This window comes from Nicotiana tomentosiformis, chromosome 9 (assembly GCF_000390325.3).
Source record: "Nicotiana tomentosiformis chromosome 9, ASM39032v3, whole genome shotgun sequence".
Lineage (NCBI taxonomy): Eukaryota > Viridiplantae > Streptophyta > Magnoliopsida > Solanales > Solanaceae > Nicotiana > Nicotiana tomentosiformis.
In genome coordinates, this window is record NC_090820.1 from 31,130,216 (window position 1) to 31,154,237 (window position 24,022).

General features: G+C 37.4%; 2 protein-coding genes across 2 annotated transcripts; one reads left to right on the forward strand and one right to left on the reverse strand.

Moving 5' to 3' along the window:
* Positions 1–260: 260 nt before the first annotated feature.
* Positions 261–2,184, reverse strand: LOC104094504 (universal stress protein PHOS34-like). Its single transcript, XM_009600454.4, has 3 exons — positions 1,900–2,184; positions 961–1,177; positions 261–695 (listed from the first exon to the last, which is right to left on the reverse strand). The coding sequence occupies exons 1-3, from the start codon at positions 2,063–2,065 to the stop codon at positions 608–610; spliced, it is 471 nt and encodes a 156-aa protein (XP_009598749.1). The 5' UTR covers positions 2,066–2,184; the 3' UTR covers positions 261–607.
* A 3,408-nt stretch (positions 2,185–5,592) lies between these two features.
* Positions 5,593–23,688, forward strand: LOC104094506 (kinesin-like protein KIN-13A). Its single transcript, XM_070184627.1, has 12 exons — positions 5,593–5,687; positions 6,148–6,304; positions 6,997–7,278; positions 12,294–12,485; positions 12,863–12,964; positions 13,095–13,172; positions 13,417–13,498; positions 19,421–19,583; positions 20,079–20,411; positions 20,868–21,096; positions 21,933–22,310; positions 22,947–23,688. The coding sequence occupies exons 2-12, from the start codon at positions 6,206–6,208 to the stop codon at positions 23,214–23,216; spliced, it is 2,208 nt and encodes a 735-aa protein (XP_070040728.1). The 5' UTR covers positions 5,593–5,687; positions 6,148–6,205; the 3' UTR covers positions 23,217–23,688.
* Positions 23,689–24,022: the final 334 nt, after the last annotated feature.

Here is a 24,022-nt window from a genome sequence, read left to right on the forward strand (position 1 = left end):
ATATATATATATATATATATATATATATATATATATATATATATATATATATATTCTAAATCGTACCAATTAATCATGATGAAAAAATCTTTTCTGTTTCTCCTTTTCATTGGTGATTCATCTCTCTCACACACACTTTCTCTTCTTTTCCTGTTTCTTTTCTTCAATTCTAATGTGATACCTCACATGATTTAAGGATAACAAGTGTTAAAGATTGAGAGGAATATAACATACGAAAATGTGGAGAAAGGCAACCCATATAATTGCGAATGCAGGATTTCATTTCCATTAATTAATTTAAAAATAAAAAACATTCAATCCAATAAAAAAAACACCATGAATGTGGTGCAAGAAAAAAGGAAAAAGGAGAAAGAAAAAAAGACCAAGAGGCATACCTATTGCTAACTACTAAATTCATGAAGCCAGCAAGATATGATTTTTTTTTCAAGCATATATGCTAGCTACATATAGTTCTATTGATTTTTTTAAGTATATTTAGAGGTTTGGATGTATGTCCTCTTTCTCTAAATTAATATTTCTTGAGAAGGTTTTGGTCTAATCTCCCTCCAATATATATTTTCCTTTATGCTTTTATTGTTCAACATTTTCAATTCTTTGTCTTTGGCTTCTTCACAATCATCACTGAGCAACGAGCATGGTGAGAGCAATAGTCACTTACGCTTCCCAAAACAGCCCTGTTAAAAATTTAAAGTATAAATTGCCAATCAACACTCTCGTTATAAAATAAAATAAAATATAACACTAAGAAAAAATAAGCATTAGCTATAAAATTCGTCATTAGTCTGTCGCTAAATCATCCATCGCTAATATGATTAGTTTAGCGAAGAAAATATGTTTTTTAACGACAGAATTCATCTAACGCTAATATATTCATGTTTCTTTTAGTGTACGTAAACTCTAAAATGATTATGAGATCTACTATAGGATTATTTATTTTACCTTTTGAAAGCTCCATAGCCATGGCTGCCCATGACCAAGACAGAGGCGTGGTGCTTGTCAACAGCATCACACAGCACATTTCTAGCATCTCCTTCGACAACATCAAATTCAACATCAGTCACCCCTTTAGCATTGCATAATTGTTTTGCCTTCTCACAAACTCTTTGAGCTGTCTTTTTAATATCGGTTTCTACGAGCATGAGCACGTCGCTTGTTCCTACGTACCACATTAAAGAATCGATCAATCAGTTATATCTCAATCTCAAACTAGTTAAGGTCGGCTATATATATGCATTAGATCTCTTGTATTTTTCGGATCCAAGAGGATTATTCATCATAGGCGGATTTATAGGCAAAATTATGGAGCACGTGAACTCATGATCTCTCCGTAAAATTAGATTTTTTATGTATATATTTTCTAAAATTTGTATAATATTAACAGTTGGCACTCATACTCCAAGAAAGTTAAATGATGCACTTGGTTGAATGTTGAATTAATTACCAAAAGGAATGGGGATCAATTTTTACCTAATATATTTTTTCATCATTTTTTTTAGTAGTGCACCCATGTACTAGAAATCCTAGATCCGCCTTTGTAATCGTCATAAATAGTGTCAGAGCTATATTTATTGAAGAAGTTCATCCGAATCCCCTTTGGCTGGAAATTTTAATGTGTATACACGTTAAAAAAAAGTGTATATATGTCAATTGTTGAATCCCCAATATATATAGAAGACAACATATTTTTGAATCCCCTCGATGAAATTAACAAATGGAGCATTTATAAGTAACGGATTAACCGAACCCAACGTTTTCAACATAAAATATAAATATATAAGTGAAAAACTATTAGAACTCACAATTTAAAAAATATAATGGGTGAAAACCTAAAGATTGAACCATAAACACGACAAAGCAATCAAATTGTATGGTTAGTACCTGGGCCAGCAAGACCTATAACAGAAGTTGGAGTAGTTTTTACGTGAACAATGACGAGCTTAAAAAGGGAATCTGTGACAAAGAAATGATCAAGAGTCCATTCTAGGGCATAGAAGCTGTGGTCAGTGTCATCTAGGGCAAAAATCATGGCTTGTTTTCCTGCCATTTGTGTCTGATGAATTGCTACAGAAGACCAAAAGCTTTGAATTGTTTGAAAACCAATCCAAACAATTCAAAGCTTTTTTCTACAAAGACCAAAAACTTTGTGTGTAATTGGATGGAAAGAATAGTGATAATATTATGGGGATTTTATAGCTATTCTTTTTTCTAACTATGGCCCGTAAAACATGATTTGACCACTAATTTTAGTGGACATTATTTGACAGTTGGTTCTTTAATCCATAACTGAACGGAGGTTGTTAAGGAAGATGCTTGGTCTGGTTGTTTTGCCAGATATAATTATGCGAAAGAGTTTCTCTTTTAGAATTAATTTAATTAATGTTCTTGTCAAGTAGTTTAACTACCTAGAAAACCTAATGTTATGCTAAAGATGGATATTTTTCTTCTTCAGTAATCTTTGAGTGGCAAACTATAAAAGGTAATGGATTTTACGTAGTTTAATTTATTATTCATATATTGAGAATAATTAAATTGTTTATCGTCTTTCACTTAACAATAAAGTACTCGAGGACACTTTCACTTGGCTTCTTAAATGTTTTGAAACTATATATTCAATACTTTTTTTTAAAAAAAATGAGGTCATTTTTGGTAAATTGGATCAAAAGTCTCAGGCAAAAGAAAATGAAGTGAAGAGGGGTTAGCCAAGATTAACCGATATTGTTAACAAAGAATATAAGTGGCGGATCCAGAATTTTCATCAAGGGATGTCAAAATATAAATAATTAGATACATCGAAAAATCAAGGGGAATCAATGTATAGTAAATATACATAAAATAAAAAAATTACCTAGCAAAATAGTGTAATTTTCCGGCGGCAAAGGAGTGTCGCTTGACACCCTTGCTTCAATGTGGCTCCGCCACTGAGTACATGACAAATGCAAGAGCGCTAATCTTAGTAATGTTTCCTTCTTCTTTTTTGTGGGAAATAAGAGTCATTTTGTACAAAGTCACTTATAATTTTATTAATTTCTTAACCTACAACTCGTAACCTAGTAACGATTATATAACCATAGTCTAATTTTTTAGCCTTTTGAATTCTTTTTCACGTAAAAGACTCTGAAGGCCTTGTTAATTAAGAAATATGATTACATATCTTACCCATAACTGCATTCAATCAAGAGATGTTTCAACTTACACAATTTGTTGAAGGGTGTGGTAATATATGAAGCTAACTAGTTACTACTAATGGAACGATCCAATTCTTTTAACTTCTTTTCTCAAACTCAAAATTTCCTAATTCAAGTGCTAGTTCATTTCAAAAAGTTGGCCATGTCAATCAGAGTCTTTAATGCTATATTTCGCTTGCTCTCTCCCTCTCAAATTTAGACGGCAGAATCTTTTATTTTCTTTTTAAATAATTCTTCTAGATATTTTTTTGGAAGTCAAACAATCGGAAGAGATAACAGTAGAGTTCTTTAAACAAAGTATTCAGGTAATACCGCTAAGAAAAACAATTAAATTTCATCATCAAAAGCACGACAAAAAGAAACATTTCGCTATTATTTTTAATCTCGACTTTCTCTACCTGTATGTTTTAGTGAACTATTTTGATTAACGGCATGGGTAGCCTTTCTTTACGTACAATTAGACACATATATATATCATGTTCACTTATAACCAAAAATGCTATGATATTAAAAATTATATTATTGACGAAATAAATTACCTTTATTTAAGCATCATTTATAATATATATATACTTTATCGCCCTGTGCCACCTAAATAAACTTTCGACACGCTGTGATATAATAGTTAATAGGTTAAGATATAAGCTTTGAAAATCAAAATCTTGTGTTTAAATCTCATCAGAGTCTCATTTTAAAATAGATATTCACCTTAGTATATTTTAAAATGCACAAAAACTATAGTAGGTGATAGATGTAAATATAAACATATACTTTGGATGCTTTATTAAAGAATGGCAATGGGGCGGTGCCGGGCGGTGCGGGTTTAGACATATGCGGGGGTGCGGTTTTATACATATGCGGGTGCGAGGCGGGGCGGGGCCGGTTAAACTAAAAGAAAAATATTTTTTTGCGGGTGTGAGTTTAAATACTCTTTTTTTGCAAAATTATAAAGATATCGTTCATCAATTAACGCAAAATTATTCGGGCATTTATAAAGAAAATTTTACAATTAGCTTATGACACATATTTCTTTTATTATTTCTAATATTTGTAAATTACATTTTAATATTCTGAACAAAACGGCTTTTCAGAAAAAAGATAATTGGGTTCATATATTTATAAAGTCGTCTGATGGCATTCAACTTCTTTCCATAATATCCATGAAAATAACAAATATCAATGAAGAATAATACAAAAATTTAAAATTATAAATTAAAATGAAGATACAAAAAGAAATGAAGTGATAAGCTTCATGATCGGATCCATCTCTTCGTCAACTACTTCGTTTGAATCTGTCAGCTACAAGAAAAAAAAAAAGGAAAAAGAAAGTTGTCCAAAAAAGAAATTGTGTGAATGCAATTTGATGAGGTGAATGTGGCTCTAAGATTGCTTAACAAATTTTTTTTAAGCAAGTGAGTAAATTTCCCATGAGTTTAAGTACTCATTTTTCACATAACTAAAAAGGTTGCGGTGCGGTGCGGGTGGATGCGGGTGTAGTTCGGAGCAGGTGGATGCGGATTAAAAGAGCTATGCAGGGCGGGACTTATAGGTGATTAAAGAGCACTAATCACCGTCTTAGACAGCGAGTATATTTCAAACTCTTCAAAGAGTAACCTTAAAGTTTACTTTATATAATAAAACAAAATGCAAATATATCTATTTTCCTTTCCAATCCAGGGGCATTTTAGTCACTTTTAAGCTCCACCAAATTTAGCCGCTTAATACTTTTGAAGAAAAGAAAAACATTAACAACAGTCAATTTTTATATTTATAAACAGAACCACATTAAATACATAATTATACAAAACAGATAGATATAATTTCTATGTTCATAAAGGTAGAGATACAGAGGGTGTTTGGCTAAGCTTATAAGCTGGTCAAACTGGCTTATAAGCATCTTTTGGTTTATCTATGCTTTTGATAAATACTCAAAGTGTTTATAAGTGAAGTGCTTATAAGCTAAAATAAGCCATAAGTAATAAGCTGGTGAATCCCAACTTATAATTTTTTTTAGCTTATAAGCATTTTTAGTTTGAACAAGGTTTTTACTAGTTTATTCTTAATAATATTTTCTAATTCACAAAATATTTTTTCCAAAATAAATTTTCTAACTTTCTTTTCATTACATATTCATTGTTCATCTTTTTCTTTACAAAGAAACTTTTTAATTTATAATCTTTTGTATAGTTTTTAAGTATATTTTAGTCATTTTAATAAAAAAATAATTTATCAGTATTTTTTTACTAAACACATCAACTGTTTATTATTAATTTCAGCATGTTTATCCAAACAAGTAAATGTTTATTTAAAAAATCAATTTCTAACACTTAAAAGTAGTTTTAGCAATGTTATGAGCAATTTACAATAAGCTAATTCAAACATGCTCTAGAAAAATTATATGATCAAAAAACCTTCAGATTAACGTAAAATCCCGTGTTCTCTCAATCCAATCCGAGAATTTAGGCTCTTTTCCTTTCTAAGGTTCTATCCATTTTCTCTCAAATCTGCTTTTGGATAATCCAATCCAAAATTCAATTCTTATTCTGCAGGTATTGCACTTTTCGTTGAATGTTTATGATTCTATGTGTTTAATTTTATTTTCTAATCTTACTTTTTGTGGTTTTGTTGATTTTTACATGCATTATATGTATCCAAAGATTAGTTCTTGAATAATGATCTACCAATTTTTATTATTATTATCTTTTGGTTTTCACATTAGAAATGAAATGATCCAAATGGAGCAGAATTGACACGGATGATCATTAGTAGCTTACTCCAACTAGTTTGAGATTAAATGTAGTACTAGTTGTTATGTTGTTTCTTTTTCTTTTCTTTTCTTTTTTTTTTGGGGGGGGGAGGGAGGTTAGAGGATGTAATTGGAAACACTCAAGTGTTTTGAAGTTTTACTTTTTTCTGTTTTTGTTTCTTTGAGGTGTTGTAGAAGTATTGAATAGAAGATATTAAAGTTGGCTCCTCAAAGGCGATTGCAGCAGCGCCACATGGGTGGTCAGGTGCAGCAGAGCAATGCGGAGGCTACTGCTCTGTATGATCACCCACACCCAGGCAATGCGGGTTATGCTGTCATGGCGCGATTCATAGTTTGATTTTATCCTAGCTTTTTGGTGTAAATGGATATTGAGGATTCATAGAGTTTGGCACTGAGGGATGTTACTGTTCTTCTGTCTGCTCTGGTCCCAAAGGTCCTTCTAGTTGGTTTACCTCTCCTACCAATAGTGTTATTAAAAACCATCGGTTGATAGTTTGAAGTGATGAAGCAACGTGAAGCCAACATTATCACTTCAAACAATGATACTTAGACTAAGCCCAAGGAGAAGAGGCCAGTTCTTTGAATCACAACTCGGAGGGGTTACAAGTATCAGCATAATTGTATATTGGATGCTGAAATTAGCAGTATTTTATTTTAATTTGATTATTATTGTGTTAGATTTATGTGTTTGGTAGTTTTAAAATTTCCCGTAACTTGTACGCTTTACTTCACGCTTTTCGCTTCAAACCCATTCACGTTGCTTTCTTATGCTTTTCGCTTTAAAAACACTACCTACCACTGTGTTTAGTGAGAATACAATCATAGACTTTCTTTCCACATTCCTGGACAATAGGGTTTAAGTAATTTCGTAGTTGTTTTATTTACTCCAAGAAGGAGTATTGCATCGTTGTAAACACCATTCACTGTATTTAGGAGTTTATCACATACATTTATCCTTTCCCTTGCACTCCTTGTTCTCTTTCATTTGAATATGACCATGTAACCTTATCATGGCATTCTTAGTTTGTCTGGATGTTTATCATTGAGTTTGTTAGTAATGGTGAAGCTTGGGATTGTTTAAAGGGATATGGAACTCAATCTATGGAGGAGAAGCAAAGGCTTTTCAAGTTAATGAGAAACCTCAACTTCAATGGTGAATCTGCTTCCGAGCCGTATACTCCAACTACTCAGAGTTCTGCATGGATTGGAGCATTGGATGGTTTTAATTCTCCTGAGTTCAAAGGAGACTTTGGGGCTGGACTTTTGGATCTGCATTCTATGGATGATACAGAGCTCTTATCTGAGGTATGAAAATAGTCTACCTTGGCACTTCTATTATAAGAATTAACATTGTTTAAGCTTATCAAAAAGAAAAACACATTGTTCAGCTGGGGACTTCTGTTAAACACACACTCTTTCCAAGACCATTCCCATTTTACCTACCCTTACACCCCCTCCCCTTGCCAAAAAAGGAGAGGAAAAAGGAAGAAGGATATAGATAATAGGGTTACTAAGTATGGGTTCATTTCAAATAAATAGTTGATTGTTTTGCTACAGCTTTCAGTCGATTATTCGGGGTGCTACTTAACAGTAAAATGGCGAGTTCTCTGTCTAATAGTTGTGAGAAAGCACGGGAGAAAAATCTTTTCATAATGCCCTATTTATATACAGTGATTACATAATAATAGGTATCTACTTCCCGATGTGGGACACTATACATGACTAACTACTTAATACTCCCCCCTCAAGCCGGTACATATAAATCAAATGTACCGAGCTTGTTACAGATGTAACTAATACGAGAATCAATAAGAGACTTAGTGAAAATATCGGCTAGCTGATCATTCGACTTCACAAACTTTGTAATAATATCCCCCGAGAGTATCTTTTCTCTGACAAAGTGACAGTCGATCTCAATGTGTTTAGTCCTCTCATGGAACACCGGATTTGACACTATATAAAGAGCAACTTGATTATTACACACTAGTTCCATCTTGCTGATTTCTCCGAATTTCAACTTCTTGAGCACTGTTTGACCCAAACTAGCTCACACGTTGCCATAGCCATGGCCCGATATTCAGCTTCGGTGCCAGATCGAGCAACTACATTTTGTTTCTTGCTCTTCTAAGAGACCAAATTACCTCCTACTAGAACACAATATCCAGACGAAGAACGTCTATCAGAAGGTGATCCTGCCCAATCAACATCTGTGTACCCAACAATCTGCTCGTGGCCTCGATCCTCGAATAGTAATCCTTTGCCTGGAGCTGACTTTATATACCGAAGAATGCGAACAACTGCATCCCAGTGACTATCACAGGGAGAATCCATAAACTAACTTACAACACTCACCGAAAAAGAAATGTTAGGTCTAGTCACTGTGAGGTAATTCAATTTGCCAACTAACCTCTTATATATCGTAGGATCTCTAAGAGGTTCCCTCTGTCCAGGCAAAAGCTTAGTATTCGGATCCATAGGAGTGTCAACAGGTCTGCAGCCCATCATTCCAGTCTCCTCAAGAATGTCTAAGGCATACTTCCGCTGTGAAATAACAATACCTGAGTCAGACTGAGCGACCTCAATACCTAGAAAATACTTCAATCTGCCCAGATCCGTAGTCTGGAAGTGCTGAAAGAGATGTTACTTCAGATTAGTAATATCACCCTGATCATTGCCAGTAATAACAATATCATCAACATAAACTACCAGATTAATGCATAGATTAGGAGCAGAACGCCGATAAAACACAGAGTGATCAGCTTCACTACAAGTCATGCCGAGCTCCTGAATAACTGTGTTGAACTTACCAAACCAAGCTCGAGGGGACTGTTTCAAACCATATAGTGACTTGCGCAATCGGCATACAAGACCACTAGACTCCCCCTGAGCAACAAAACCATGTGGTTGCTCCATATAAACTTCTTCCTCAAGATCACCGTGGAGAAAAGCATTATTAATGTCTAACTGATAAATAGGCAAATGACGTACAACAGTCATGGACAAAAAGAGACGAACAGATGCTACTTTAGCTACGGGAGAGAAAGTGTCACTATAATCAAGCCCAAAAATCTGAGTGTATCCTTTTGCAACAAGACGAGCCTTAAGCCGATCAACCTGGCCATCCGGGCCGACTTTGACTGCATTAACCCAACGACAACCAACAGTAGACTTATCTGAAGGAAAAGGAACAAGCTCCCAAGTGCCACTCACATGTAAAGCAGACATCTCGTCAATCATAGCTTGTCGCCATCCTGGATGAGATAGTGTCTCACCTGTAGACTTAGGGATAGAAATAGTGGACAAAGATGATATAAAAGCAGAATAAGGTGATGACAGGCGATGATAACTTAAACTGACATAATGGGGATTAGGATTAAGTGTGGATCGTACACCTTTGCGGAGTGTAATTGGTTGACTAAGAGGAGACAAATCCGCAGTAGGTGCAGAATCTGATGCATGACGCGAATCACCTGGGCCTGATGCTGGACGTGGACGACGATGATAAGTCAAGAGTGGTGGGGCTGCAGAAGGTTGAACTAGACTAGGTGGTGGAACTATATCTATAGGTGGTGGAGCTGCAACTGGAGCTGTGGGTGGTGGAGCTGGAGTTGGAGAGGAAGATGAATGGGAGATAGTGACTGAATCTCCAAAAGATGAAACCGGTAGCACCTCAAAAATATCTAAGTGATTACCTGGACCTGTGAAGTACGATTGGGTTTCAAAGAGGGTAACATCAGCGGACATAAGGTACCGCTGGAGGTCAGGAGAATAGCATCGATACCCCTTTTGCGTTCTCGAGTAACCCAGAAATACGCACTTAAGAGCACGAGGAGCTAACTTATCTTTTCCTGGAGTAAGATTATGAACAAAACACGTGCTTCTAAAGACACGGGGTGGAAGAGAGAACACAGGTAAGTGGGAAAACAGGACAGAGAATGGAACTTGAATCTGGATAGCTGAAGATGGCATATGATTAATAAGATAGCAAGATGTAAAAATTGCATCCCCCCAAAACGCAACGGAATATGAGATTGTATGAGTAGGGTACGAGCAGGCTACCCCATTTTGTTGAGACGTGTACAGACAAGATGTTTGATGAATAATCCCATGAGAGTTCATAAACTACTAAAATGGGGAAGACAAATACTCTAGGGTATTATCACTACGAAATGTGCGGATAAAAACCCTAAATTGATTTTGAATTTCAGTGTGGAAGGTCTGGAAAATAGAAAACAACTCAGATCGATTTTTCATCAAAAATATCCAAGTGCACCTGGAATAATCATTAATGAAACTGAAAAAGTGGCGAATTCCAAGGTAGAACTCACCCGACTAGGACCCCAAACATCTGAATGGACTAAAGTAAAAGGTGACTCTGCTCGATTATCAAGACGCCGAGGGAAATGGGAGCGGGTATGCTTACCAAGCTAACATGACTCACACTCTAGAGTGGACAAGTGAGATAAACCAGGTACCATTTTCTGAAATTTTGACAAACTAGGATGTCCCAATCGTTTATATAATAAATCTGGTGAATCGGTAATAGGACAAGTTGTTGAAGGAAGACAAGATGTGAGTCCATGTGTTTTTGCAAGGATAAGGTAATAAAGTCCATCTGATTCACGACTGGTTCCAATGATCCGCCCTGTACTGCGTTCCCGTATAAAAACAAGGTCATCAAGAAATAAAACAGAGCATTTAAGTGATTTGGCTAAACGACTAACGGCTATGAGATTAAAAGGACTACCGGGAATATAAAGAACTGAATCTAAAGGTAAGGAAGGAAGTGGACTTGCTTGACCTTTCCAGTTGCCATGGTTTGAGATCCGTTGGCCATTGTGACTGTTGAAAGAGATTGAGAATATGAAATAGTAGTGAAAAGAGATTTCTTACTGGAAATATGATCAGATGCACCTGAATCAATGACCCAAGACTCAGAGATTGAAGATTGGGAGACACAAGTCACGCTACTATCTGTTTAAACAACGGAAGTTATCCCTGAAGATGTCTGTTTACATGCTTTGTACTGAAGGAACTCAATATAATCCAGTAAAGAAACCATCTGGATTGGATTCAATGAATTGCATCCAACGGATTGTGAGTTAAAGGCTTCTGATACGAATGCCATTATAATGTTGCGCCGGAAAAAGCAAAAAATTTCTGGGAATTAATTGTTCACGCCGGAAAAATATAAAAGTGGTCGAAATTTGATTTAAATTAGATGGGTATGCTCGGATTTGCAAGGAGAAGACACTGCCCTGAAGAAGTTTTCCCAAATTCTGGCTGGAAATTGCCTCACGCGCCGGCGCATAGACGTCGGAGCTTCGCCGGAGAAATTCTTCCGGCGGCGCGTGAGGGCGCGTGCGTCCTTTTCTGCCGGAGAATTTTTTATGGGTTGGTCGCCGAGCTTTGATCTACTTCCTGGTAGTGTTGGTTTTTGCACAACACTGACGAGTAGTGACTTTTTACATGCGGCAGACCTGTGTTTGCCGGAAAAAGACTTTCAGTTGACTGATTTCTCTTCCCGGAGTCGCTGGAATTTATGCACGGCGATAAATCTCTCACGATTGCTCTGATACCAGGTGAGAAGCACGGGAAAAATATCTTGTTCATTCTCTTCACAAGCGGAGAGGAGCAATTTACTATAACAATAAGAGTACAAAAGAGAGTACAAAATTAGAGTAAACACTCTAATTAATCCCAAATACCCTAAGAGAATAACCTCACAAGATCACTCCAAAGAAAGGGTTCATACAAGTGCTTTCCAACACTAACTCTCATACAAAACACTCTTAATAAAGGAAGAAAGGAAGAAACAAGAATTGAAGACAAGTCTTGTTGGTGTGTCTACAAATGAGGAGAAACTCCTCTATTTATAGCAAGAAATCCTTAGCCTAATAATGGATATTATGTCATGGCAAATGTCATGATCCACAAATTTGTTATAATGGATATTATGTCATGGCAAATGTCATGAACCACAAATTTGTTATAATGGATATTATGTCATGGCAAATGTCATGAAAATTTGGCGATATTACAGAGTTTTAATCGAAGATGACAATGGATTTAGTCACCATTGTGCTCATTAAAGATTGAAACTTTCCAGAATTTAAAAAGGTTGTGATGCTGCTGATACTTTCTTATATAGCCATTACTCTCTTACTTAGAATCACATCATCGTTTGTTCTAATTAGTACATTGTGGTCCAATTGGGAAAGCGAAGAACATAAGATGTGTCTATAGTTATGTCTGAGTTCATTTCTTGTTGCATAGAGGGAATTTGTTGAGTACTAATGTTTGCTTTATTTTCATTATAGCATGTTATTTCTGAACCATTTGAGCCATCACCTTTTATGCCGGCAGTAAACAAAGCCTTTGATGGCGACTTTGATGATCCTACCAATCAGCACCAAAAAACATCGCCAAACACAGATGCTGCAACTGGATTTCTGCCATTTGAAAAACAAAACAATGCGAGGGAAAACAATGTGGCAAAGATTAAAGTAGTGGTATGTCAGTTTTGCATGTACCATGAATTCATGTACCTCCTTCCTTAAAAGAAAATGTGTTCTTTTGACAACTCAAACTACTATAGACTAAGACCATTTTAACCACTTTACTTGTACACATTCATACCATTATTCTCAATACTTCTCTACCAAACTCAGAATAAAATCAACTCAAATATTTTACAATTAATAATGACAAACTAACATATATTTTGGGATGTAGGTAGTATCTGGCAATACTACAGATTCTTTTACCACTCTTTCTAATTTTGAGTGTTGTTCTTACCCTTGTCGCATGAATTACATGGTTGCTGAGATGATATGGCAAGTCTTTTCCTCTTTAAAATTCTCCATAGTTGACAATGGTGTGTGGGCAGGTGCGTAAAAGGCCTTTAAACAAGGAGATTGCTCGGAAAGAGGATGATGTTGTCACTGTATCTGACAATGCTTCTCTCACTGTTCATGAACCTAAGCTTAAGGTTTGTCATTTGTAGTTACAAATTGTTTACTTCTGCATCATACAATGTGGAGGCTGATAAAGCTTTACAGTCGCTTATTTTGACCTTTTTCATGTCTTTGAAGAACTGAGTTTTGGTTTCGTTATGGAAGATGGACTTGACTGCTTATGTGGAGAAGCATGAGTTCTGTTTTGATTTTGTCCTAGATGAACATGTTACAAATGATGAGGTATTGTTTCATCTTACAAATGAAAATACTAATCACAAAGACAACTGATTTATGTGTTTGTCCGGAGATTATGTCAAAAATGATTTGAACTACCTTTAGCTTTTTATTTTGCAAGGAGTGGTATTTTATCATCGCTTTCCTCTACTATCTCATTCTTTTGTTCTTTCATATGTAAAGCATTTCCAGCTTAATGTGTTGGTTTCCAGTTTCCTATCATGGCTGTGCCTTAAGCAATATTTTGCAGGTTTATCGAGCTACTGTACAACCAATTATTCCTATCATCTTTCAGCGCACAAAAGCAACATGTTTTGCTTATGGCCAGACAGGTCTGTCTATATTCCTTCACATGTTTGTTTCAGTTTTTAATATAGGGTACTCGTTTATTTTTTTCTGATAGTTAATATAGGGTGCTGAATTATCTCCCCGCCTCTAGATTATTGCTGCTCGTTTTGTTCTATAATGTTTCTGTGTTTGCTATTTAAGTTTGGGAGAATTTGTAGAAGGGGAACAAGCTTGGCAGAGGAGATCTTTAAAAAGTGTATTGAGATTTTCCAACTTCCAGTTATGTTGTGATCTCATTCATCTATTCTTTTTTGTCTGGCCCATGCAAATTTGCGAAATGGACCTTTAAATTCTTGACTCGTGTGACTAAAGTGCGAGATATACTTGAGGTCAGGTCTTGTTTAATCTGCTTGGTCAAAAGGTGCTCATTAAATGAGTTATTGAATGTACGAGGTTAAATTCTTTTAATCACTTTGGAATGTTTTCCTTCTGGAGTTGAAGGGATAATTCTTGGCTTTCTATCTTTGATATTTCTATATTCGGATGGTCATTGAAAGCATCATAGTATGATATGCAGTCATGGGACAGTTGCAGCTCCCACTTCCTTCTTCCATTGTCAGGAGTGGACACATGATTGACCCTAAGCCATTGTATATTGTTGTATAAATTGGTTTTTCTCTTTATGAGTGTCTATTAATGGAAGTTGCTATAAGCCTATAACTGTTGAATTTATATTTGTCATTGCTAGTTGGTTTGGTTTCCGTTACACCCATGGTTACTCTCGAGAATCTCCTTAGTTGGTTATCTTCAAATTCACGTATCTTCTTTTTTTTTTTGGTAAATAAAGAATTTTATTACCAAGTAATGTTATGTACAGAGTTTCAAAACTACAAAAGCAGACAAACTACACCCGCGAGCTGAGCATAGTGCCCCAACTGCTAGGTACTCCCTATCTATCTATCTTCTACTTCGCTGCCTATGGATATGAATCCAATTCTTTTAATCTGTTTGCTACTTTTGACTTCTTGTTTCCTCGATAAAATATGTCTTGTACTATCAGCCGAAGGATCCCATCAACAGTCTTCTTCTTGTCCTGGAACAATCTCGTATTCCTCTCAAGCCATATGTAGTAGACACATCCTGCGAGAGTCATTCTGTAGACCTCCGCAATGGCTTTCTATCCATTTATTTCTCGGACTGTCCATTCAATCTCCTCATCCCACTTCAATACCGACCTTTGGAATCCCTGCCATTTCAGTAGTCTCCCCCAGATTTCTTTTGACATCCTACACTCAAAAACTAAGTGTGGAATGGTTCATTTTCCTCATTACACAACTCACATTTTTGGTCTACTGCTTTGCCCCATCCTGCTACCTTATCTTTCGTGTGAAACTTCCCTTGGATCGCCAAATTCATTATAAAACTCCACCTAGGAACAGCATAGTTGTTGCAAGTTAGTCTCCTCCATGACACCTTTGGGAACTCCCCTCTCATCTTATGGTACATTTTTTTAATAGAGAAGAAGTGCTGGCTCATCAACTCTGTTACCTCCATTCCTGCCCTTTCCATGTATGCCTTGGCTTTAAGTATTTTAAGTAGTACCCAGGATGCTTGCTTCACTTGAACCTCCCAGATGTTCTTCCCCTTCCCGTAGTATATATGGACCCACCTTACCCACAGTTTATCTTTTTTGGTACATAGGTTCCACAGAAGTTTAATTATTGCTGCCTTGTTCCAAGTTTCAATGTGTATCACATTAAAAACCCCTGTTGTTCTGGGCCAACAAACCTTTTCCCAAGCCAACAATGCTCTCTTTGATATCTCTGTTGCGCCAGTCCAGAGAAAGCTTCTGCATGTTGCCTCTATCAGCTTCACAACTTTCTTAGGTAGCACAAAGATTTGGGACCAAAACACTTGGACTGAGAATAGTACATTCTTGATCAGTTGGAGTCTTCCGGCATAGGACAAGTATTTTGTGGTCCATGAAGTTATCCTTCCCAACATCTTCTCTATATGTGGCTGGCATTGTACTAGGGATAGTCTTTTGGAGCTCAGAGGGACCCCCAAGTACCTAATAGGTAACTCCCCTTTTGTAAACCCCAGTGTTGTTAGAATTTCCTCTTGCACCTCCCTGCTTACCCCTCCAAAATAAATGGAGCTTTTGTCTCTGTTTGCTATCAGTCCTGAGCATTGTGAGAATTCATTAAAACCGTTCATGAGCAATTGAACTGAGATTCCATCTCCCCTGCAGAAGAGAAGTAAATCATCTGCAAAACATAGTTGAATAAGCTACAGCTTTGAGCATTTCGGATGAAAATTAAAATCTGGGTAGTTTTGTAGTGTCTTGAGTTTTCTATTGAGGTACTCCATGGCAATAACAAAGAGGAATGGGGATAATGGATCCCCCTGCCTTAGGCCCTTCTTGGCTTGAAATGGGCAGCTTGGTGTCCCATTAATGATAACTGAATAAGAGACAATTGTAATACATATCATGATCCATTCTATAAACAACTTTGGGAAGTTCTGAGCATGTAGGATTTGTTCCAAGTAGGGCCATTCCAAGGAGTCATAAGCCTTTTGCATGTCTACTTTGATCATACATCGTGGGGACACTCCTTTCCTTCCATAACCCCTGACCAATTCATGGCTAATAATAATGTTGTTTGATATAATTCTGCTAGGAACAAAAGTTGATTGGCTTTGGTCTATTATAGCATCCATTACTCCTTGCAGTCTCTTTGTAAGAATTTTGGATCTCAGTTTATACAAAATTGTACAGCATGATATGGCCTAAATTGCTTGATAGTGGAGGGGTTCTTAACTTTTGGTATTAATGTAACTGTAGTGCAATTGATAGGCAGATGCATGGTCTTTCTATTGAAGGACAGGACAGCATCAATTACCTCATTCCCTATAATGTTCCATGCTTTCTTGAAGAAAAACGCATTGAAACCATCACAGCCTGGCGCTTTCTGGTCATCTATATCTTTCAGAGCATTCATCACTTCCATTCTTGACACTGGTGCTATCAGTTTCAGCTGCATCTCTCTGTTCAGACAAGGTCCATTTTTCATTTCAATGGGGTTTATTGCAGGTATAGAGTCAGCTGTTGAGCCCAATAGTCGTTTATAGAACCCTATTATCTCTTCTTGAATTGCCTTTTCACTCTGCAGCAACACACCATTATCATCCATCAAATTTCTGATTTTATTTTGGGATAGTCTATTCTTCACAGAGGCAAAGAAGTAGGCCGTATTTGCATCCCCCAATTGCAACCATTGGTTTCTAGACTTCTGCTTTGTTATACTTTCTTCAATAAGGATCCACTTCTCCAGTTGCTCTCTAATTGATTTCTCTTCCTTTTTCAATTCCTCTGATATCCCCTTGATTCTCAACTCCTCCTGGACTGACCATAGTTGTTGTCTACTGTTTTTGATTTTCTCATCAACTCCTGAATAGTGAGTACTGTTGAGTTGTTTCAGTCTGTGCTTCACTCTTTTCAGTTTGTCCCATACTCTCTGCATATTCCCCTCTTTATCCATGCTGGTCCACCCTTCTATTACTTTTTGCTGGAATTCTTCATGTTCTGCTATGACATTGAAAAATCTAAATGGTCTATATGTTTTCTTCTGCTGGTCCTCCAATCTAATTGCTAATGGACTATGGTCGGAAAAGTAAGGCGCCATGATTATAATATCAAAGTGTGGATATTTGATCATCCATTCTGCATTTGCCACTCCTCTGTCTATCTTACTGCTAACTGAGTTATTCGACCATGTGTACATTGCCCCTATACTTCTCAACTCTGCCATATGACAATCATTCATAAAGTCTTTAAAATCTTTAACCTCAGATTCCTGTATCTGATTGCCGTTTATTCTATCCTCTATATTCAACACTGCATTAAAGTCTCCCATTGCTAGCCATGGTCCTGCTTGATCATTTTGAATTTGCCTTAGTTCATGCCATAGACTTCTCCTATCACCAATTGTATGCAGACCATAGATAGCTGTGAAGCTAAATCTCATCTTGCTATCCAATATGCAAACCTGCCCATGAATGAGTTGTACATGAGTAACTTCTACTGTGAAACTGTCCCTGTTAGGATCCCAAAGTAGCCAGATTCTTCCTCTATCTCCTGTTCCATAGTTGTTGCACCAGTTCCACTGCGGAGCTATTTTATTTTTGATCTTTTTTGCGACTAATTCTGTCACTCTATGTTCTACTATAGCTATTATTGCTATATTATTTTCCTTTATAAACTCCTTCATCTCCTTTTGCTTGTACAGCTTATTCAACCCCCTTACATTCCATGTGACTAACTTCATCTTGGAATGAATAGGTGTTGTGTCTCCCCTCCTCTACTTGTGCTACATTGCCCTGCTTCCATCCCCTGCTTGGTTATAGCATATTGCATAGGATCACCTGTTGCTATAGGGTCAAAACCATTTTTGGTCTGCATGCCTTCAGTTTGATGGCTCACTGGAGACCTGCCTGCTGATTTCCCCCTCACTTCTGTCCACCCTTCTTCCTTTTCTATTGTATTTTCATTTGTTGGTTCGTTCTCTATAGTTGGTATCTCAACCATCTTAGTTGTCTCAGGATTGCTTTGTGCCTTTGCAATCTGTGTTCCCCCTTTTGCGTGCCATTCTTGTCTCTGCTTAGGGGCATTCTTTCTCACTTGCTTTGGTTGCTCTTTGACCTGTTCTTGTTTCTCCTTTTGTTGGCAAGAGTGTCCCAATTGTAGGCAAACATTACAATATTCAGGGCGCCAATCATAGGTCACTACCTGTTCAAAACATCTACCATTTGGATCCTTCACATCGATCTTTTCAGGGAGTTTTTTTGTGATGTCAATCTCAATTAACACCCGAGCATAAGAAATTCTATCCACTCTGGTAGTACAGTCATCAGCATACAGCGGTACTCCCAAACTACTTGCTATTCGACTCAGGGATGTCGTCCCCCAGCAATTCAGAGGTAAGTTTGGAAATCTTACCCATATTGGCAAAGTATTCAGTACTTCATCCTGGAAGTTGAAATCAGCTGTCCATGCCCTTGTTATTATCGGCCTGTTGTTTATAGTGTTGGGGGATGCATATAATGCCTTGTCCCTGTCCTCTATACTGTGGAATCGGATTAGGAAGTAGCCATCGTTATGGTAGTAGACTCTTGGCTTTGCAGCAATTCCCCATTGACTTGCTATGAACCTCTCTACAGCCCCAATTGTAGGGGAGTCCCCAACCACATAGAAGACAATTGCCTTGCGCCATTTTTCAGTTTCCTCTTCCACTTCTTCTTTTTCTAATTCTACGATTTTAACACCATCTCGTATAGTAGGGGCGATGTAGCTCAGATTCATACCTTTGGAAGCATATTTGTTTCCTTCAAACAAATTCACTCATGGCAGCTTGGTTGGTGGATCATGCCCTAGGTCCAGTCTTCTTTGCGCCTTATTCGTCTCTGCCACTAGGTTCCCATTTTGATTTTCTGAACTAAATGCTATTGTATCCTTGCTTACATCTTTCACTCCCTCCACTGCCGATATGCCGGAGAGTGGCGTTTTGTTCTTCTCAGTGCAGCTAGGTAGAGCAGGCCATGGACCGTCCTTCTGTGGCAAATGATCCCTTGGCGTATCAGTACTCAGCATGCTCGTGCTCAAAGACCCTTTAGTGGGCGGTGTAATCTTCTCCGCTACCATCTTTGCTGGTGCGGTGCAAATTAGGTTATTCACATCCCCTCTAAGATCCTCCTGCTCTGAGTTCTCAATTCCCATGGGTCGTCGATTAACCTTTGTCAATTTCACATTTGATAGTTCAATTCTGTGCGTTACCTTTTTTGCCCGGCCCCTAGCCATTTCCGGCTAGGGCGTACGTTAGTAATCACCACTATCGTGCGCCTTGAGAGGAAAAGCTAGATGACAGAAAAAATACGTATCTTCTTTTTGTTTCATTATTTATGTACAGGATGTGGTAAGACGTACACAATGCAACCTTTGCCTCTTAGAGCCGCAGACGATCTTGTGGGATTGTTGCATCAGCCAATTTATCGTAGTCAGGCGTTCAAATTGTGGCTTAGCTTTTTTGAAATATATGGTGGAAAACTGTTTGATCTTCTCGGTGATAGAAAGTTAGTATTCTTATCCTACATAGGACATCTATTTCTGTTCTCCTTTAATGTGGATGTCAATACACCACCTATTTACTTATCAAAAACATACATGCGTGGGTATGCACGTATATACGTACATATATATATGTTTGTGTGTGATTGTGTCTGTAACTATTGAGTAGATGCCCCATGTGGGGGACACAAATCAGAAAACTTTAGATTCAATTTTTGTGCACTTCGTTTTCTAACCTAGAGCCTTCCAGTAGGTCTCGGTTATACAATATGGAGTCCTGAGAGCGGTGGTATCTCTTACTTTGTTTTCACACCATATGAGATAACAGAAACTAAGATCATAATGTTACAGTCGAGTGCACATATTGCATTTATTTTATTTATCCAACTTGTAGATAAATGTGAAATCTTCTCCTACTTTCTTTCATGAATTAATAGCTTCATGTCTCAATTTTGTCTCTTATCAATGTTTTGCCAAATTACTCCATTACTTTTATGCAGGAAATTTTGTATGAGGGAAGATGGGCGACAACAGGTTTGCATTGTTGGACTCCAAGAATTTGAAATTTTAGATGTGCAGATTGCGAAAGAGTATATTGAGAAGGGAAACACTGCTAGAAGTACAGGCTCCACTGGTGCAAATGAGGAATCATCAAGATCACATGCAATATTACAGCTAGCGGTCAAGAAGCACAATGAGGTGAAGGACTCCAGGCAAAATAATGATGGAAATGATTCTAAGAGTGGCAAAGTGATCGGAAAGATTTCTTTTATCGACCTTGCTGGAAGTGAGAGAGGTGCGGACACGACTGATATGATAAACAAACAAGGTGAGTTCTCATGGTATGCCCATCTGGCTGCTCGGCATTTCCTTCTGTGTGTGGAAGCAATAAAAGTTGATGTCACGAAGAACACTTCTGTGTTATTCCATTGCTGCTAGTAAGGAAGGATGCCATGAAGTTTGATACTTTTAAGTATTGACCTGAAACAGTACAGTACTTTTGCTAAAATTTTCATTCAAAATTTCATGTCTACGTACAATTTTTTAATCCCAGTTTCATTCCAAACTCTAGAAATGAAGTTTTCATGTACATTTTTAGGTTCTAGTTCTAAGGTCAAACAAGCTCAAAGTTTCAAACAGGCAAAAACCTTGTTTGACTTTCCTAACCCCCCCCCCCAAAACCACCACCACCACCACACACACACGCCAAAAAAAGAAGAAGAAATCACTTGCACTTCTATAGGCCTTGATGCCGATATATTGAGACCTACATTTTCATTTCTTTCCAGGATTGAGGGAGCAGAAATTAACAAGAGCTTGTTGGCTCTTAAAGAGTGTATTCGCGCTCTTGACAATGACCAGATTCATATTCCATTCCGTGGGAGCAAACTTACTGAGGTGCTTCGTGACTCCTTTGTTGGCAACTCAAGAACTGTTATGATTTCCTGCATTTCTCCTAATACTGGATCATGTGAACACACACTCAATACATTAATATATACAACAACAACATACCCAATATAATCCCACAGGTGAGGTTGTACGCAGACCTTACCCCTACCTGGAGAGGTGGAGAGGTTGTTTCTGATAGACCCTCGGCTCAAGAAAAGGTAGAAAGGAAGAAAAGGGAAGAAGAAGAAGAAAGAGGGGGAAGAAAGAAAGAGAGGAGACATAAGACGATAAGGAAAAAGGAAAGAAAAAGTAGTATCATATAGTAACAATCAGGGAGCAACAATTTCCAGTAAAAGGGAAGAAAAAGTAGCATCAAATAATAACAATCAGGGAGCAACAATTTCCAGTAGCAATTTTCAAACACAATGGACATGGTTGCTAAGTACTAGATATAATAACAAACTAGAAGAAAGTATCTTTCAACCAACAACAAGGATATTACTAGTACTACTGGTAAACCTAGGAGAAACTCACGACTACCAGTCAACCCACCACCTTAATCTTTGACCTCCACACCTTCCTATTGCTAGTCATGTCCTCGGTTAGGTGAAGCACCAACATGAGCTACCCTTGCGGACAAGTATATACTCCCTCCGTTCCAGTTTATGTGAACCTATTTCCTTTTTGATCCGTTCCAAAAAGAATGACCCCTTTCTAAATTTGGAAATAATTTTACTTAAACTTACAATTCTACCCTTAATTAGAAGCTTTTATAACCACACAATACCCTGGGCCCCTTTTTGAATTGTTTAGGACCACAAATTCCAAAAGTCTTCATTTTTTCTTAAACTACGTGCCCAGTCAAACAGGTTCACATAAATTGGAACGGAGGGAGTAGCTATTATCGTATGAGTTGAATATTTTATTTTCTTTTATTATGCATTACAACCTATTGACATTAGATCAACAGTGTTAAAAGTCTATCTAAAAGCGGAAACTCAAAAAAGGATCAGATCCCTACGATGAAGGAACCTTCTTCAGCACCAACTCTGGCTGCTTCTGTGGAGGCAGAAAATGCTAGTGAGCAAGCTCAAGAATCAAAAGAATCAGAAGTAGAAGAGATAAGGAGAGAGAAAGCACATCTTACAATCCCTCTAATGAGCTCGGCAACCTCTAGTTTTGCTTCAAATCATGCCTTCCCGGGGCCGGAGGAAAGTGGGGCAAATTCTGGTGGTCTGGGAAGGGATGAGTTTGAGGTGAAGAATATCTATGGTGGTCAGAAAATGTACTCAAAGCCATACTTGCAAAGTTCAGCTGATACAGAAGACAAGGTGCAGAAAGTATCTCCACCTTTCTTACCTTTACCTCGCAAAACCTAGGAGGTGCATTGCCAGGAAATTTCCTTGATTTATGTAACATGCATAGCAGTTGCCAAATGCCAACTGCATCTTAATTCGTGAATCTCCTTTGGAAATTCCCTTAGATGCAATACCCATTCAGCTAAGAGTTTTGATGCTTTTATCTGTGAAACAACACACCCATGTCTATATGAATTCCGTGCTTGCTTGAAATGTTAAAATCCTTTCTCGCCCATTTTTCTTAGTCTTACTACAAACTTCCCATGTTTTGTGCTATGCTTTACTAATTCATATAAAGAAGATGGTAGTAGGAGAATTCGTCACTTATTAGTTCTCCTTGTTAGTTCTACTTGTCGCACCTAGAAATTCAGAGATTCTTCAACAATGATCTTGAATGTCCATATTTTCAAATTCTCGTTTAACTTTTTCTTCTCTCTTTGTCTAGTGGTGATATTTTCAGAGGAGATAGTTAATACTTTATGAATGTTCTATTATGCCCTCTTGAGTTACCTATTAACAAAACCAATCAAAAAAGATGTTTTAGACCTGGGAAAGCTAAAACAGGGACTGTTAGCTATGTGCTTGAGATGATTAACGTATTTTACCTTTTGTGATTAGGAAATGAAACTGTTAGCTGAAGTTGATCAACCTGGTAGTCTAATCAACAATTATGTGACACAACTGAGTTTTATGCTATCTCGCAAAGCAGCAAGTATGGTCAGCCTCCAGGCTCACTTTGCCAGGTTCCAGCAGCGACTGAAACAGCAGGAAATACTCAGTAGAAAGAGGATACCACGCCAGGCAACAAGTTACATGGCTACAATTAAGAGTGGCACCATTTTCTACCTTGTTTTTACTTGTCCCTTTTGTGTTTCTTTCAAGATATAACTTTTTCCTCTCTTTCCCAAATTGTGTACACAGACCATCAAGCAGAAGTTTGATTGAGCTAGTTCAGTTGAAGAGAAAAAAATTGATGGCCTCTTCTGAGCTTGCACTAACAAAACAGCAGATATTTTAACATTGCTTTTGTACCATGCTGCTCCTGCTACGGGTTAAGGAGACTTTTTTTTTAATTCTTTGGCAGTCTGGCGAAGGAGCGACTTTGAGTTGTAAACTGGTTGTGGTCAGACATGGGCTTGGCTGAGAATTGGACACTGATCCGCATATGCTACTGCAAATTATCAAGAATGTATTATTCCAACTTGTGCTATATTGCCCAAAGTTTTAGTGGTTTTGTGGGATATTAGATGTTTATTGCAACCGAAAGGAAAAGCTTGAAGTCTTTCTTACAACAATGGAATTGAATACTTTGTGTATAAAACTACTGCGATTAATATCTACTCTGAGCTTAGCATTTCCATACCCGTTTGTACAATATGAGCAGTCTAGTTTATCAGTTTCACTTCAACTGCTCTATGATCCTTTATAACAGCAGGACATTATGGTGGCAGATTATATTGTGCGGACTCTCCAAAACTACTGTCGTACTCGTGTCGGGTCCTCAAAAAATGCACTATTTTTTGGAGGATCCGACATGCACGCACTGACATTTTTGGAGTGCCCGAGCAACATAGGTAGCAGGTAGGTGAGGTGATTCACTGACCCACTCCCTGCTAATGTTGAAGTCAGTCAATTATTCCTAGCGAAAAGAATATAACTAGTTGATCAAACTGAAGAATAGGAATCTTTGCATT

What these genes read in the sequence shown, in the direction of transcription:
- LOC104094506 (XM_070184627.1), top strand. Translation starts at nt 6,206, where the DNA reads ATGGGTGGTCAGGTGCAGCAGAGCAATGCGGAGGCTACTGCTCTGTAT. An exon ending in TGGCAAAGATTAAAGTAGTG is followed by an intron (nt 12,486 to 12,862) that starts GTATGTCAGTTT and finishes GTGTGTGGGCAG; the next exon opens with GTGCGTAAAAGGCCTTTAAA. An exon ending in ATGATAAACAAACAAGGTGA is followed by an intron (nt 20,412 to 20,867) that starts GTTCTCATGGTA and finishes ATTTCTTTCCAG; the next exon opens with GATTGAGGGAGCAGAAATTA.
- LOC104094504 (XM_009600454.4), bottom strand. Translation starts at nt 2,065, where the DNA reads ATGGCAGGAAAACAAGCCATGATTTTTGCCCTAGATGACACTGACCAC. An exon ending in TATAGGTCTTGCTGGCCCAG is followed by an intron (nt 1,178 to 1,899) that starts GTACTAACCATA and finishes TGTGGTACGTAG; the next exon opens with GAACAAGCGACGTGCTCATG. An exon ending in GGCTATGGAGCTTTCAAAAG is followed by an intron (nt 696 to 960) that starts GTAAAATAAATA and finishes AATTTTTAACAG; the next exon opens with GGCTGTTTTGGGAAGCGTAA.